This window comes from Rhodnius prolixus, unplaced genomic scaffold (genome assembly GCF_049639745.1).
Source record: "Rhodnius prolixus isolate KJV_2025 unplaced genomic scaffold, Rpr scaffold_3, whole genome shotgun sequence".
Classification (NCBI taxonomy): Eukaryota; Metazoa; Arthropoda; class Insecta; order Hemiptera; family Reduviidae; genus Rhodnius; species Rhodnius prolixus.
In genome coordinates this window covers 20,206,942-20,219,849 of record NW_027411603.1, presented here as the reverse complement: position 1 = coordinate 20,219,849, position 12,908 = coordinate 20,206,942, and the positions used below count along the sequence as shown (strand labels likewise).

The 12,908-nt window shown below is 32.2% G+C and overlaps 1 protein-coding gene across 1 annotated transcript; it reads left to right on the top strand.

Moving 5' to 3' along the window:
• The first annotated feature begins 2,425 nt into the window (after positions 1 to 2,425).
• On the top strand, positions 2,426 to 12,548 carry Ube4A (Ubiquitination factor E4A). The gene is made up of 14 exons (XM_074126825.1): positions 2,426 to 3,390; positions 3,465 to 3,695; positions 3,791 to 3,934; positions 4,022 to 4,342; positions 5,593 to 5,909; positions 6,041 to 6,232; positions 6,378 to 6,672; positions 6,772 to 6,917; positions 7,033 to 7,182; positions 7,299 to 7,382; positions 8,189 to 8,348; positions 8,423 to 8,585; positions 8,669 to 8,873; positions 11,728 to 12,548. The coding sequence occupies exons 1-14, from the start codon at positions 2,752 to 2,754 to the stop codon at positions 11,855 to 11,857; spliced, it is 3,177 nt and encodes a 1,058-aa protein (XP_073982926.1). The 5' UTR covers positions 2,426 to 2,751; the 3' UTR covers positions 11,858 to 12,548.
• Positions 12,549 to 12,908: the final 360 nt, after the last annotated feature.

The window sequence follows — 12,908 nt, the reverse complement described above, 5'->3', positions numbered from 1 at the left end:
ACACCCTGTTCAAAATCTTTTGGAACCATCTCGAAATAATGTGAAACAAGGCTCTATATACTTGTTTAGCTAACATACTTGAGGTGTACATCCTTTAAAAAAGGCTATAACCGTTATATGTGAAATATTATGAAAACAAAAATAATAAAAAAAAAGAAAATATTGAAATTTTGTGAAATCTTCTTACCTGTAGAAACAGAACTGCTTACGGAAACTCAAGTTAGAAAAAAATTTTTACGTCATTTTATAAAAACGACCTAATAATATGGTTCTTTCACCGAATTTCTATTTTAATTTTAATATATGTTTCAGTTCAGAAAGCGTTTGAAAATGCTTTTTCCAGTACTTCACAATATAATGTTAGTGGTAAGTAAATATTAAAAGGAATAATTGTCACGTGCAAAGAAATATAGCGTATAAATCGTGAGGTAAAGTATGTATTGTTAAGTTAATAATAATGTAGGATACAAAATTTTGTAGCTAAAATTCGAGGATCATATTTGCAAAAAAGACAATTAAGGAAGTAAATGATGAAGACACAGATACATACATATAAATATGAAGATATAAATTGTACCTATATTCAGCTTTACATAAATTTGATTAGTTCCAGAATGTAATTTAAAATGTAACAATAATAAGATATTTATTAAAGTATACATATAAATCTAAAAGTACAACGGGTAAGTTACAAGACAATACTTATATTTATCCTATGTTAGAATTTCTCATTTAAGATATCCAATTTTGAACAGTTCAAGATCAATTGTTTTGAAATCTTTTATTATAGCTTAAAAAACACCGATTTTTGTAGGTAGTTTGTGTGTTATGAGAAGTAAAACTAATTTCATGTAGTTCATAGACTGGTTTTCAATAGAAAAAGTGATATGTTTTCTACAATGGTTGGATGGTTCATGGAAATTCATTTTCGCAAGAAATTGCGGACAGTCAATAAGCAAATGAATTACTTTGAATAAAAGTAACAAGTTTTTTCTTTGAGTATAGAGTGTCGTCAGATTGAGATCTAGTCAATTGTTCATAAGGAGTGTCTTTGTTTTACCCAGTTGGACTGTAATGTAAATTGTAATCAGGGCCGGATTTTCCTATAAGCTAACTAGGCTTCAGCCTAGGGCCTCAAGATCAAGAGGGGCCTACATTCAAATTGTTAGCAAAATTAAAATTACACTATTCTAAAAACAGTTCCAATAACAACATGTTACATTTAACATACTGATACATATCACAGTAGTGATGTATTTTATTATCTCTCATGTAATTTACAAACTTAAAAATGGGAGGTGAAAGGGCCTCATAAGTGGAATAGCCTAGGGCCTCTTTTCATCTAAATCCGGCCCTGATTGTAATAATGACAGAGAAAAAGAATAAAGATGGGAATGTGAGAACTGCTCACATTCTTAAGAAATGTTATGGAAGAAAAGCGGTTGTAGATGGCCAAAACTTGTAGAGTAGAAGAAGGGAGAAGCCTGCTATAAAGAGGGCAAAGAATTCTTCAGACCCAGCTATGAGGACAGCAAGTGGAATTAGCGTCAAACAACAAAAACATTATATTTTCTGTGACGCTTATCAAAACGACAGGTGTTTTAGACCACATTATCTTAATTTACAATAAGTTCTCAGGATTCTAAAAGGCAAGGATTGATGTTTCAATGATTTAAAAAGCGGCATAATAAAAACCAATGCAAGGCGTTTTTAAAATCTATCTTGTGGGGGAAGCAGCCCAAATCGTTGATGAGCCCAGAGAGATTTAAGAAAAAAGTATATGACAGATGTTGCCGCTTGTTGGTTCTTCTGTAAATAATAAAAGTAAAAAAGCAAAATATATACATCTCTTCTCTTTGTATTTATATTTTAATCTAGCCGCCAAAATAATGGATTCTCGATAGTAGTTAGCATCCCCGCCTATGAAGCGGGATACCTGAGTTCGATTCCCTACAAAGGATGCAAGTATTTTGGGGGCAACATAAAATTATAAATTACAAAGTGTACAAGTATATATAATTACATTATTATTTTGTTACAATTTACAGAAACACTGACAAGCCTCAGTTAGTACATACATATATATGTATGTATATATGTACATATGTACTTTTGTAACTATTAAATTATTCATAAGTGAAAAATATTAAGTTTCACTAACAATCGATCAATTCACAATACGATTTATTCATTAAAATAAAAATAGGTTTTAATCGGTGAAAAATAAATGACAATTTTATTTACTAGTTTAAAAATCCTGCAATATATGTTTTCTATGTTGTACTGCTGAGATTTTAATTAATTCTGTGTCTAAGAATGAACATAGCTTAAAGAATTCGAAATTTATGCAGTGATTTTCAGTTGTAACCCTTTATTGTGATCTAAGATTCTAGGCGCAATAAAAATCAAACGAAGAATGAAATGACAGTTTTTGTTTACTTTAGTGGATTAGGTTAACTTGTATTTTTAGTGAGGTTTTAACCTTTGAATATTTGTATCCCATAAGTTGTGTACCCTCTTTATTATCATGTGTTTTTAATAAAACATGTGGCATCACTGGTGATAAAAACTCATGATGCAAGGTAATGAACATGGAAAGTGCAAGGACAATGTAAGTAAAGAGATCGGATTGTTTATTTCTGTGCAACTAATTAGATGATAGATTTACACCATAGTTAAACTATGATAAATACAATGATCGAAATCAGTGAAAGTGATTACTAAGTTGTGATAATAAATTGCTTCCTGATAATGTCAGATAAACAAACAAATCCTTTCTTTGCATTAATTTCGGAAGAAAATGAAGGTGAACAAGGTAATCGAGAGGATCCAGATATCGATGAAGGACCTAGTAAGAGTTTTCAAATTGAAAAAGATAAAAGTCAAAATGAAGTTGAGGTTGCCCACAGCACCAATACCGATAAAGTGCAGTCCATTTCTTTTAAGGACCCAGTGACTGCAGGAATAAATAAGCTGGCTGAAGATGTATTTAATATTACGCTTACCAAAGATAATGAATCTTTAAATAACGGTCGTGTACCTCACCTAATCTTTCTTCAGGAAATAATAGAAAGTTTGGCTCCTGGGAGTTTCACGGATGTGGGTACTCTAAAAATGGTTGTATTTGAAAGGCTTTTTTTGACTGATCCGGTCAAATATTTAGTTAGAAGCAAAGTAAATTTAAAAAATAACATAAACTCACATACTATTCAGAGGGAATGTATATTGTATTTGTACGAGTGTTATAAAAGATTAATCATTTTGGTGCATTCCAAGGAAAGTGATATTCCTTCTGCTACTTTAGACAGCCTCATTAGTTTTGTTATTGAAAGTGTTTCAACTGCTGTGAGACAACCACAACTCTTTGAAAAACAGAACGTGCATCGACAGGCAAGTTGTGAGATTACAATCAGTCAAAAGTGGATTAATGTGTGTGTGTTTTATAAAACATTTTTCTATTGCAGCTTGTGTTACTGTATGAAATAGAAGAAAATTCGACTTCTGAATTAACTAAGTTTGTAAACGATACTGTGCAATTAATTTTGTCTGATGAAGGACCACAAACTTTAATGTATGCCTTCCGCCCAGTACTGGACGCTATACAAACAGATTTCGTTAAAGCTACAGTAATGACATTTCCTCGTTCTCATTTTCATCTTTTAACTTCTTTTGTGTCTATTCCAGCGCTAGCTGAAGTAAGTACTGCAAAATATTGTTTTCTAAAAACTTATTTTTGTTCAAGATTAGTCGGCTAATTTTTTTATTAATGACTTCTTTTTTTTTTTTACAGTTAATTATAGAGCATAGCGCCCCAAAGTCTTCTAAACTTGGCATTTCTTTTGCTGATACACTTTTGGGTGCAATGCTTAATTTGTCATGCTTACCGAAGTCTGTAGATTCTTTAGTGGAATATTTTGAGAAACCTCTTGAAGGAGTAAGTATTTCTTAAACAGTTCATGGCATAATTCTTAAAGACTCATTGTTGAAGAAGATTTGATCAACATTTTGTTTCCAAAATTAGGCGTTGAGTGCGTTAGAAGGAAATTTGTGGACTGCCATGAACGAATTATGTGAAAGGGTACACAGCCTAATAGAACAATTACTGAGAGGATCTCCAGCGCTGAGGCATAAGACTCTAACTTGGTTGGGTGCCTGCTTGGACGCAAATGTACCTCGAGGCCGACTTTGGGCAGCAACAAGTTTAGGTCTACCAGGGGCAGTAGGGTCAGTGTCTGATGGATATGCACTCAACCTCGTTTCTGTTTTACTAAGGCTGTCTCAACCATTTATCACTGATCGCAAAAAACTTCTTAAGATTGATCCTACTTATCCATCTTTTGGAGTAAGTAGAATCATAATGTACAATTCTAAACAGATTGTAGATTTCTTGTAACTTTTTGGCACTTTTTTATTTCAAGTTAATAATAATAGTAAAACCAATCCAGCAGCTGACCCTTAGATTTTCTCTTCCTAGGAGGCTTCTTACAGCTCACTGTCCGGTGATGGACAGTGTTGTCTGTAACGAGAGAACACTGTCCGGAGGCCGGCAGTGCACTGGAAAAAGCTCCGGGCGCTAATAACCTCAGCTGTTGATGCGCCAAAAAAAAAAAAAAAAATAGTAAAACCAATCCATGTTGTATGGAGGTCATCTTTATAATTTTGTTGGGGATTAATTAAGATTGCCAACTAATTCTTCATTAATGTCAGTGAAGTTATCAGATCCATTTACTGCAAAGTTTTGAAATGATTTGCAGTTTGTCGTATATCGTACATTTCTTTTTGGAAATTAATGTGTGTTCTGAATTCACTATTATTGATTCGGTGTACGAATGAAGACATCCTAAGTCGAAACATCTCGAAAAAATCTGGGATTTTAGCAAAAAAAAAAAAAAAAAAAAAGATAGGAAAAGAACAGGAATTATGAATTGCCAGCTGATACTTCGGATAACCTAAAGTCTTTTTAAATACAAAAATTATTTTGGAGAAGGCAGCTTGGTTATTGCCAGAGAAAGTTTGGAATTGGTCCCTTAATCAGGAGCTTTTTGGAATTTATAAAACTGTACGTTACAAGTAGAGATGTGTAAATACAATGTTCATAGCTCTATAAATCCCGTAACACTCCTTACGATAGGCTATAATAAGGGTTTAGGTTAAAAAGCTTTTTCTGTCAGGACATCCTTGTCAAAGACGTGGACATTCTTGTTCAAGAACTGATAAATACGAACCTGGCAAAAATTATTAAAAAAAAAAAAATCACGTTTTATTTTATTTTTTTATTTTTACCACTTTTTATAAACCTGCCTTTAATTGGAGTGCGGATTCAATTCTGGCGCACTGCCCTTATATTTTTTCTTGTTAGGAGCCTTTAAAGCCCACAGTAGGTGATAGGCAGTGTTGATTAAAGAAAATATTGTCCGGAGACGGAAGTGAACTGAGAAAGCCAACGACTTTGAATGTTGGCGTATCACTTAGATATATTTATAGAATACAGATAGATATTTCTGAAATTATTATTTTTTCATTGTAATTTCCAGTTTAGCAAACCAAAATTTTAATGTAAATTTAATTAATATTCAACATTTTTTTCTATAGACTGAACCTGAATCAGAAGCTTTGGGTGAATTTGGAGTGCATTGCAGATCTCTAGGAAACGAAACTTGCTTACAGCCATTGGATGAAAATGAACAAAAAGCTCGCTCTAAACAGCCGTTTAACTTTATTACTGAATGTTTTTTTATGACACAACGTGCTATCGATCTCAGTGTAAGAGTGGTCCTTGAGAGAACTCAACAGCTTTATCAAGAAATAGGAAGATTGCAACAAACTCTCACAGATGCTCAAGCTCAAGTGCAACAGAGAGTGGACATGGTGGAAACATTTAGAGAAAGAATGGAAATGGAGATGTCCAGGTAAAAGAGTTGAAAATTTAAAAAAAAACTTATATTAAAACTATCCAAAATTATTCTATTTTTTTATCGAACCCTTTTAAATTATTCAATTGTAAATAGGATATGAAGTTCATGTTTAATTTGCTGTGCAGATACCTATGCATGAGGTGTGCTCTTCTTGAACCAGTTATGCTAAAACTTTTAGGACAATTTGAGGTTGCTACAGCTGAATGGCTTATTCAAGTTGTCTTAGATCCAGTCGTTGAAGAAAGAGCAAGTTACGCTCCTACGGCTTACAGGGGACTCAACTTTCCATTGCCGGAAACTGGTCTTCAAACACTTAAGTAATTGAAATATTATATCATAATTAATTTCATCACAAATTTCTTTAAAACAGCTTGAAAATCTGTTAGATAAAGAATGATTTAGGAACTACAGAATTCACTGAGAAGAATATGAAACATGGTAAATTTGGTAAATTTCTTGTAGGTGTATACCAGAACTAGTTGTTGAAAGTGTAGGAAGATACATGAAACTTGCAAAAACTTACTCTCCACAAAGCTTAGAATCTGGAGGACCTAAGCTTATGGAACCTCTACTGTCTGTGTTATTAGTGTTCATGGGTTCTAAGGAACGTGCCAGAAATCCTCATTTAAGAGCGCTTCTAGCACAATCTTTGGAATGCTTATTACCTAGAGATCGAGAACAACCTAGTCTAAATCCAAATCCACTAGGAGTATTTTACAGAGAAAAATTATTTCTTGAACATCCACACAGAACGCAGGTTTGAACTGATTTCAGTAATTTCTATCAAGACATTTATGGGATTGGTGTGTTTTTTTACTCAGAATCTAATTTTCAATATCTTTGGAACGTTTTTTAGGTTGCAAGGTGTCTTCTCGATGTATTTGTATCAATAGAAATGACTGGCGAAGCTGTTGCTTTTGAACAGAAATTTAATTACAGGCGACCTATGTACATTGTTATGGATTATTTGTGGGAATTGCCAGAACATAGGGCTGCTTTTAAGTAAGTTCATATCCGTTTGTTGCCTCGTATAAATTAAGATAAATATTCTATATATAATGCGATCACTTATGGCATCGTCGTGTGTATAATACGTAGATATATATTTTCAAATCAGAAGTTTGGCGGTAGAGGCAGAAGCTAACATGGAAGAAGTGACTCCTCCCCTCTTCTTAAGGTTTTTAAATTTACTCATGAACGATGCTATATTTTTGCTTGACGAAGCACTGGCAAATATGGCTCAGCTAAGGACAATGCAAACAGCAAGGTATGAATTTACTAATTCTGAACTTTGTAGATTTGACGCTACTTTCATGCTAATTCTTTTAGTTCATGCGAGAAACAAAATAAATGTAAAATTAAAAGCTCTTATTTGCATTTAAGGGATAATGGAGATTGGGATCAACTTTCTCCTGAAGAACGAGATCGAACAGAACAAAATTTCAGACACATCGGAGTAACAGCTAGGTAAAACTTGTTGATTGTAATTGATGTAATTTTATTGAATTTTATTTTTGGAACAGAGAATTCTTACTTGAAATAATGTAATGACGATAAGCCAATATCCTCTTCAATCAAGTACTTTGTTAATTCTCAGCTTCCCCTAGGACATCCCAAATTTTTTTGTTTCAATATTTTTTCAAATAAAATTTAAAATTCACCATAAATTTATTAACATTTCGTGTTTAATGAAAAATTATGGATCTGTTTTCGGTAAAATTACAAAAATTCCAATTGATTTTCTTAAACCGGATTTTATTAATGATTATAAGCTTCTTAAATAAACTAAATATATTTTCCAAACGAAATTGTTTTATAAATGCGATTCAAACAAGATGGATGAGTAAAGAAAATCATTACCGTTATTTTTAAGAAAATCACGAAAACCAAAAAATCAATTTGGGAAAAGTCATGCTTATGGTTGACTTTTTAAATTTTGCCCTTCCTATTTTCAAAAATCACTTGCTATTCTCCTTCGTCTCCCAAGCAGTAAGAGGAAGTCGAAGATAGTTTTTGAAAAATACTGTGTGTACTGCGATTACATTGACAAGACGTTAATCAATAATTATTAAATAAAAAATTATGCTAAATAAAGTAAATACATAAACAGGATTTCCTGATATCATCCCATCAGTGTACAACTAGTACATGCAGAAGATGATCGAACAATAACAGCTTTTAATTCTTGTCATTCATTCCATGCGAAAAATTAATTAGGAACTTTATAACTTTATTAACTAAATAAAAAAGTAAATGCGATAATATTATTTAAGATTTGACAACATTCTTGGAAAGGAAACAATTCATACATTGGAATATATGAGTTCAGAAATATTATCAATCCTTTGCCATTCAACAATGGTGGATAGAGTGGCAGCTATGTTAAATTATTTCCTTCATCATCTTGTTGGACCAAATAAAAAAAATTTTAAGGTATTATTGGCTATACTTGATGTTTTCAAATAAAATATTCAGTTTATATTTATTGCGCATATTTTTTTTTAAAGGTTAAAGATCATAGTGAATATAAGTTTGATCCTGGTTCTATAGTCAAAGATATTTGCAAAATATACATTAATTTGGGTTCTAATACCAAATTTTGCTGCGCTGTATCTAGAGACGGGCGTTCATATAGTCCTCAGTTATGTACATATGCCAAAGACGTTCTTGGTGAGTTAAAACAAATAAAAAAGTAGCAAAACTGCATTCAGGAAATTTTGTTAGATAAATTTAAGATTAATTTTCTTTTGCAGCCCGAATAGGTGGTGCAGAATTTGTGATTGAATTAGAAGCTGTTTTTGAGGAAGTTGCAAGATTGGCAAGCGTGCAACAAACAGACGAAGAGTTGCTTGCTGAAGCTCCAGAAGAGTTTCTCGATCCAATTATGTCAACCTTAATGTTAGACCCTGTTACTCTTCCATCGTCAAGAATTAATATTGATAGAACAACTATTGCCAGGTTGGTATTATTTCAAAGCGATTTAAAGTAAGAGGCAAATGACAGGTCATAGAAAAATTATGTAAATGTATGTATATCATAGTTCTCATGCCGTTCAATCCACTCTCCCAGAGCTTCTAATCGCATACCTCTCGAGAATATTCTTTTGATTGTAACTGCAGCTACTCGTCAGCCACGGTTTTTACCATCCATCACCTTCAACTGAAACAAATAACAATAATTGGAAAAGATTGATTTGTAAGGCATTCACATTTTATATCCTTGATTGTCGCAAACGTTGAACGAGCACTGTGTGGTCGGATATTGTCTACTATATTATTCACTGATGTAAAAAGGCCTAATATTTACTGTTGTTTGCAGGGCGAATATGATTTTGGAACATATATTCATAAGAGTAATTGGTTAATGTTAACAGCCTAATCTAAAATTATTTTTTAAAATTACTCCTTAGTGCATTTTAGGAGAGCATTAGTTTTTCTGCTGATGGTAGGGTGTGGAGTTTGGTTTCATCTAGCACCAGCTCAGTAATCGTTTCGTTTCTGGTTTGAGATTGCACTCATGTTTCATCTGAAATAATTATTTCAAGAAATCCATCACCTTCAACTGAAACAACGTACAAGTTCATCACAATCGTCTAAGTGACGGGTTCAGCAGTTGAATGATTTGTCACTCTGTACTGTTTTGTAGCCAATGTTTAAGTAATGTAATGTAGAGCCTGTGCTAAAGTAATGCTATTATCCAAAATAGTTGCCATTTCCTTTATAGTCACATGTTGTTACCCATTTCTTTGGATTCTTTTATAAATGTGTGTATTGGCTGAATCGGTCGCGAGCCATTTTGCACAAAAATTTCGCCGCCTATAAACTTCCTACTCCTACCATGCACAAGCCACAGGTACACACACAATGGTTCTTACAATGAATTGTAACTAGTTTAACTCTTCAGTACTCATGGTACGCATCAGTGTTTGCACTTTCTGCTGCTAACAAATACTCTCTTCCTTGATAACTCCAGAGAGGATATGTGCTCTTTCAACAACGGTTCCTAAGTCAATCTGGAAAGACAAATTGATAATTACTTGCCAAAGTGTGTTTCTTACCTTGTAAATACTAATGTTTTATCTGTTCCGTAAATTACGTTTTTCAAAAAATCTTGGCATACAGGTTCCGGAACTCTATTCCAGGTAACACTTTCAGGTAATGAAACCTACCTTTATCACCTTATTTTTTTTTTAGCTAAAAATGTATTTTCTGTTAAAACTCATTTCCGAAAATATATTAATTCAATACCAAAATTAAATATTAAACGTTTTATAGCATTTAACTTTCACTATGTAAAATTGTTCAAATGTACCTTGATTTGGAACATATGACTTATGTTATCTACAATATATGTATCTACGCATATACAGGGTGATCCATTTAAAACGCACCAATCGCTAATAACTTTTTAGAAAAGCGGAATTTCGAAAAAACCCACGAAGTTTTTTTTTTTTGTTTAGTTTTCAAATTTTCCACCCCAATGCTGTATCTACATTTTTGGCGGAGTTACGGCCAAAAACCTAATTGAGGTTTCGTAAGGACCACTGGTTTTGACAATGATTATGAAAACTACATAAAAAACTGTGAAAAATGACGTTGACCCCGCTTCGATATACCTGATATTAGTTGAGATATTTATGATCAAAATTACAATTTTATCTATTCGTGAACGGTTTTCAATATTAATTTTCCACCACAAATACAAGTTTTGGGAGGTCCTCTGACTGCAAAAAATGTTTTTGGTGACGCAATGTAAAAAAATAGTAATCATTGAAGATTTTAAAACATGTAGTATAATGTTATGGTTGTGGGTGAATCGGGATAAATTTGTTTTATCATCAAATAAAAGCAATCATCACATCACTTTAATGCACCCAGTATGCAAGACTTCTTGACCTATGATTACGGTAAGAATATCTTGCGAGGGAGGGGCGGGTGTTGGTCTAGAGCGTGGCTTTGTAAGTGGGAGATCCCCAGTTCGAATCCAGCGCATGACTACACTTTATTAAAAAAAGTATTATGATTTTTTAGGTAATAAGAATGACTGCATACGCGAGATTCAAACTGGGGATCTCCAACTTACAAAGCCACGCTCTTCACCACTAGACCAACACCCGCCCCTCCCTGGCAAGAGATTCTTACCGTAATCATAGGTCGTGGTCTTGCATACTGGGTACATTAAAATAATGTGTTGGTTGCTTTTAATTGTTGATAAAACAAATTTTTTCTGACACACCCATAACCATTACATTACACTACATTTTTAAAATGTTTAATTTTTATTATTTTTGATCTTTGCGTCACAAATAACATTTTTGTAGTCAGAGGACCTCCAAAACGTGTATTTCTGGTGGAAAATAATTACTGAAAACCGTTCCAGAGTTAATAAAATAGTAAATTTGATCTTAAATATCTCGACAAATATTAGGGATACCGAAACGGGGTCGTCATTTTTCACAATTTTGTATATAGTTTTCATAATTATTGTCAAAACCAGTGGTTCTTAATGAACCCCAATCGCCGTAACTCCGCCAAAAATAAAGATACAGCATTGGGGTGAAAAATTTGAAAACTAGACCCAAAAAAACATATAGTTTACTTCGTGGGTTTTTTCGAAATTCCGCTTTCCAAAAAGTTATTAGCGATTTGGGCGTTTTAAGTGGATCACCCTGTATATGTATGTATGCGAGTGCTGCTTTTTTTTTTTACCGGCATTCCAATTGAGAGAGTTCTGTTTCTTCTGTATTGGATCTTTTTCTTTTATTTCATCCTGTTACTTTAGTTTTTTTATTAAGATTTTTATTTTTTTGTAGGCATTTGCTGAGTGACCAGACGGACCCATTCAATAGGTCACCATTAACTATGAACATGGTTAAATCGAATACAGAATTAAAAGCAAGGATAGAATTGTGGATAAAGGATAAAAGAAATCAAGCTAAGTGAATAAGTGATTAAATTAGTGTTAAAAAAAAGAAAAAAGTTTTACATTCATGTAAAAACAAGAAAACAAAATCCCAGATTATGTATTTGTGGATGCCCGCTTGTACTCTGAATGTTAGGGTTGTCTGTATAGTGTAATTTTATCATAAAATTAAAATTTGTTTTAATCAAAATCTTTGCAATTTTTGTTTAAATAGAAATCAACAGTTCAAAGTTTTTAATGTAGTCTATTTTTTTCCTGACTCAACGAGTACATTTTTTTTTCGCAATTTTACTAGATTATTTTTTTATTTATTTCCAGAGCTAACTAATAAGACGATTTCAAAAAATAGGGCGCTTGGTTTAAGGAATATTCTCTTTTATCACGATTGTATTTTTTTAATAACTAAATCTTAAATCTGCAAAGTTTATGGCTTCACAAGAACACTAAAATTTCATCATCAAGGTTAAAAAGAAAATGTTCTTAAGGATTAAAATGCATGTATTATATATTCATTTTAATCATTCGTTACCAAAATTATGTTAAATAAGTTGTAAATACATAAGACTCTCAGTAATTTACAAAATTTACAGCAATAATTACAAATAATACTAATCTAAATCTCTAAATCACAAACATTTTCATTGAAAAAAAAATAAAAAAATAAGATGAGGATTTAATTATTTATTTTAATTTTAGAGAAAAATAATTTTACAACAAAAATTATACTTAAAATAACTGTTCATTTACTTTCAGCTGTGTTAAGTAATTGGAATGTAATAAATAAGTTTCAAAATTATAAAGAATAAATAAATGTTAATTTATAACATGAAAAAAAATTCTATATCGCTATAAAAATTACATTGATACAACTATCGTAACGACAAATAATTTATTCAAATATACAGGGATATTATTGATACATTCAGCAGAAATTAACCAACATTATGTACAAGTGCCTTTGGTGTACAATTTAAACAGTGCAAAATTATCGCTATTAAAAAGTAATATCTAGAGATAGGCGTGGTTAGCTGATGAATTAAGCTTTATTTGTTAAAATGATTAGGAATAACC

Excerpts from the sequence above, each read along its gene's own strand:
- Ube4A (XM_074126825.1), top strand. The coding sequence starts at position 2,752 with ATGTCAGATAAACAAACAAATCCTTTCTTTGCATTAATTTCGGAAGAA. Across the intron at positions 3,696-3,790 it reads CTATTCCAGCGCTAGCTGAA|TTAATTATAGAGCATAGCGC; the intron begins GTAAGTACTGCA and ends TTTTTTTTACAG. Across the intron at positions 4,343-5,592 it reads CTACTTATCCATCTTTTGGA|ACTGAACCTGAATCAGAAGC; the intron begins GTAAGTAGAATC and ends TTTTTTCTATAG.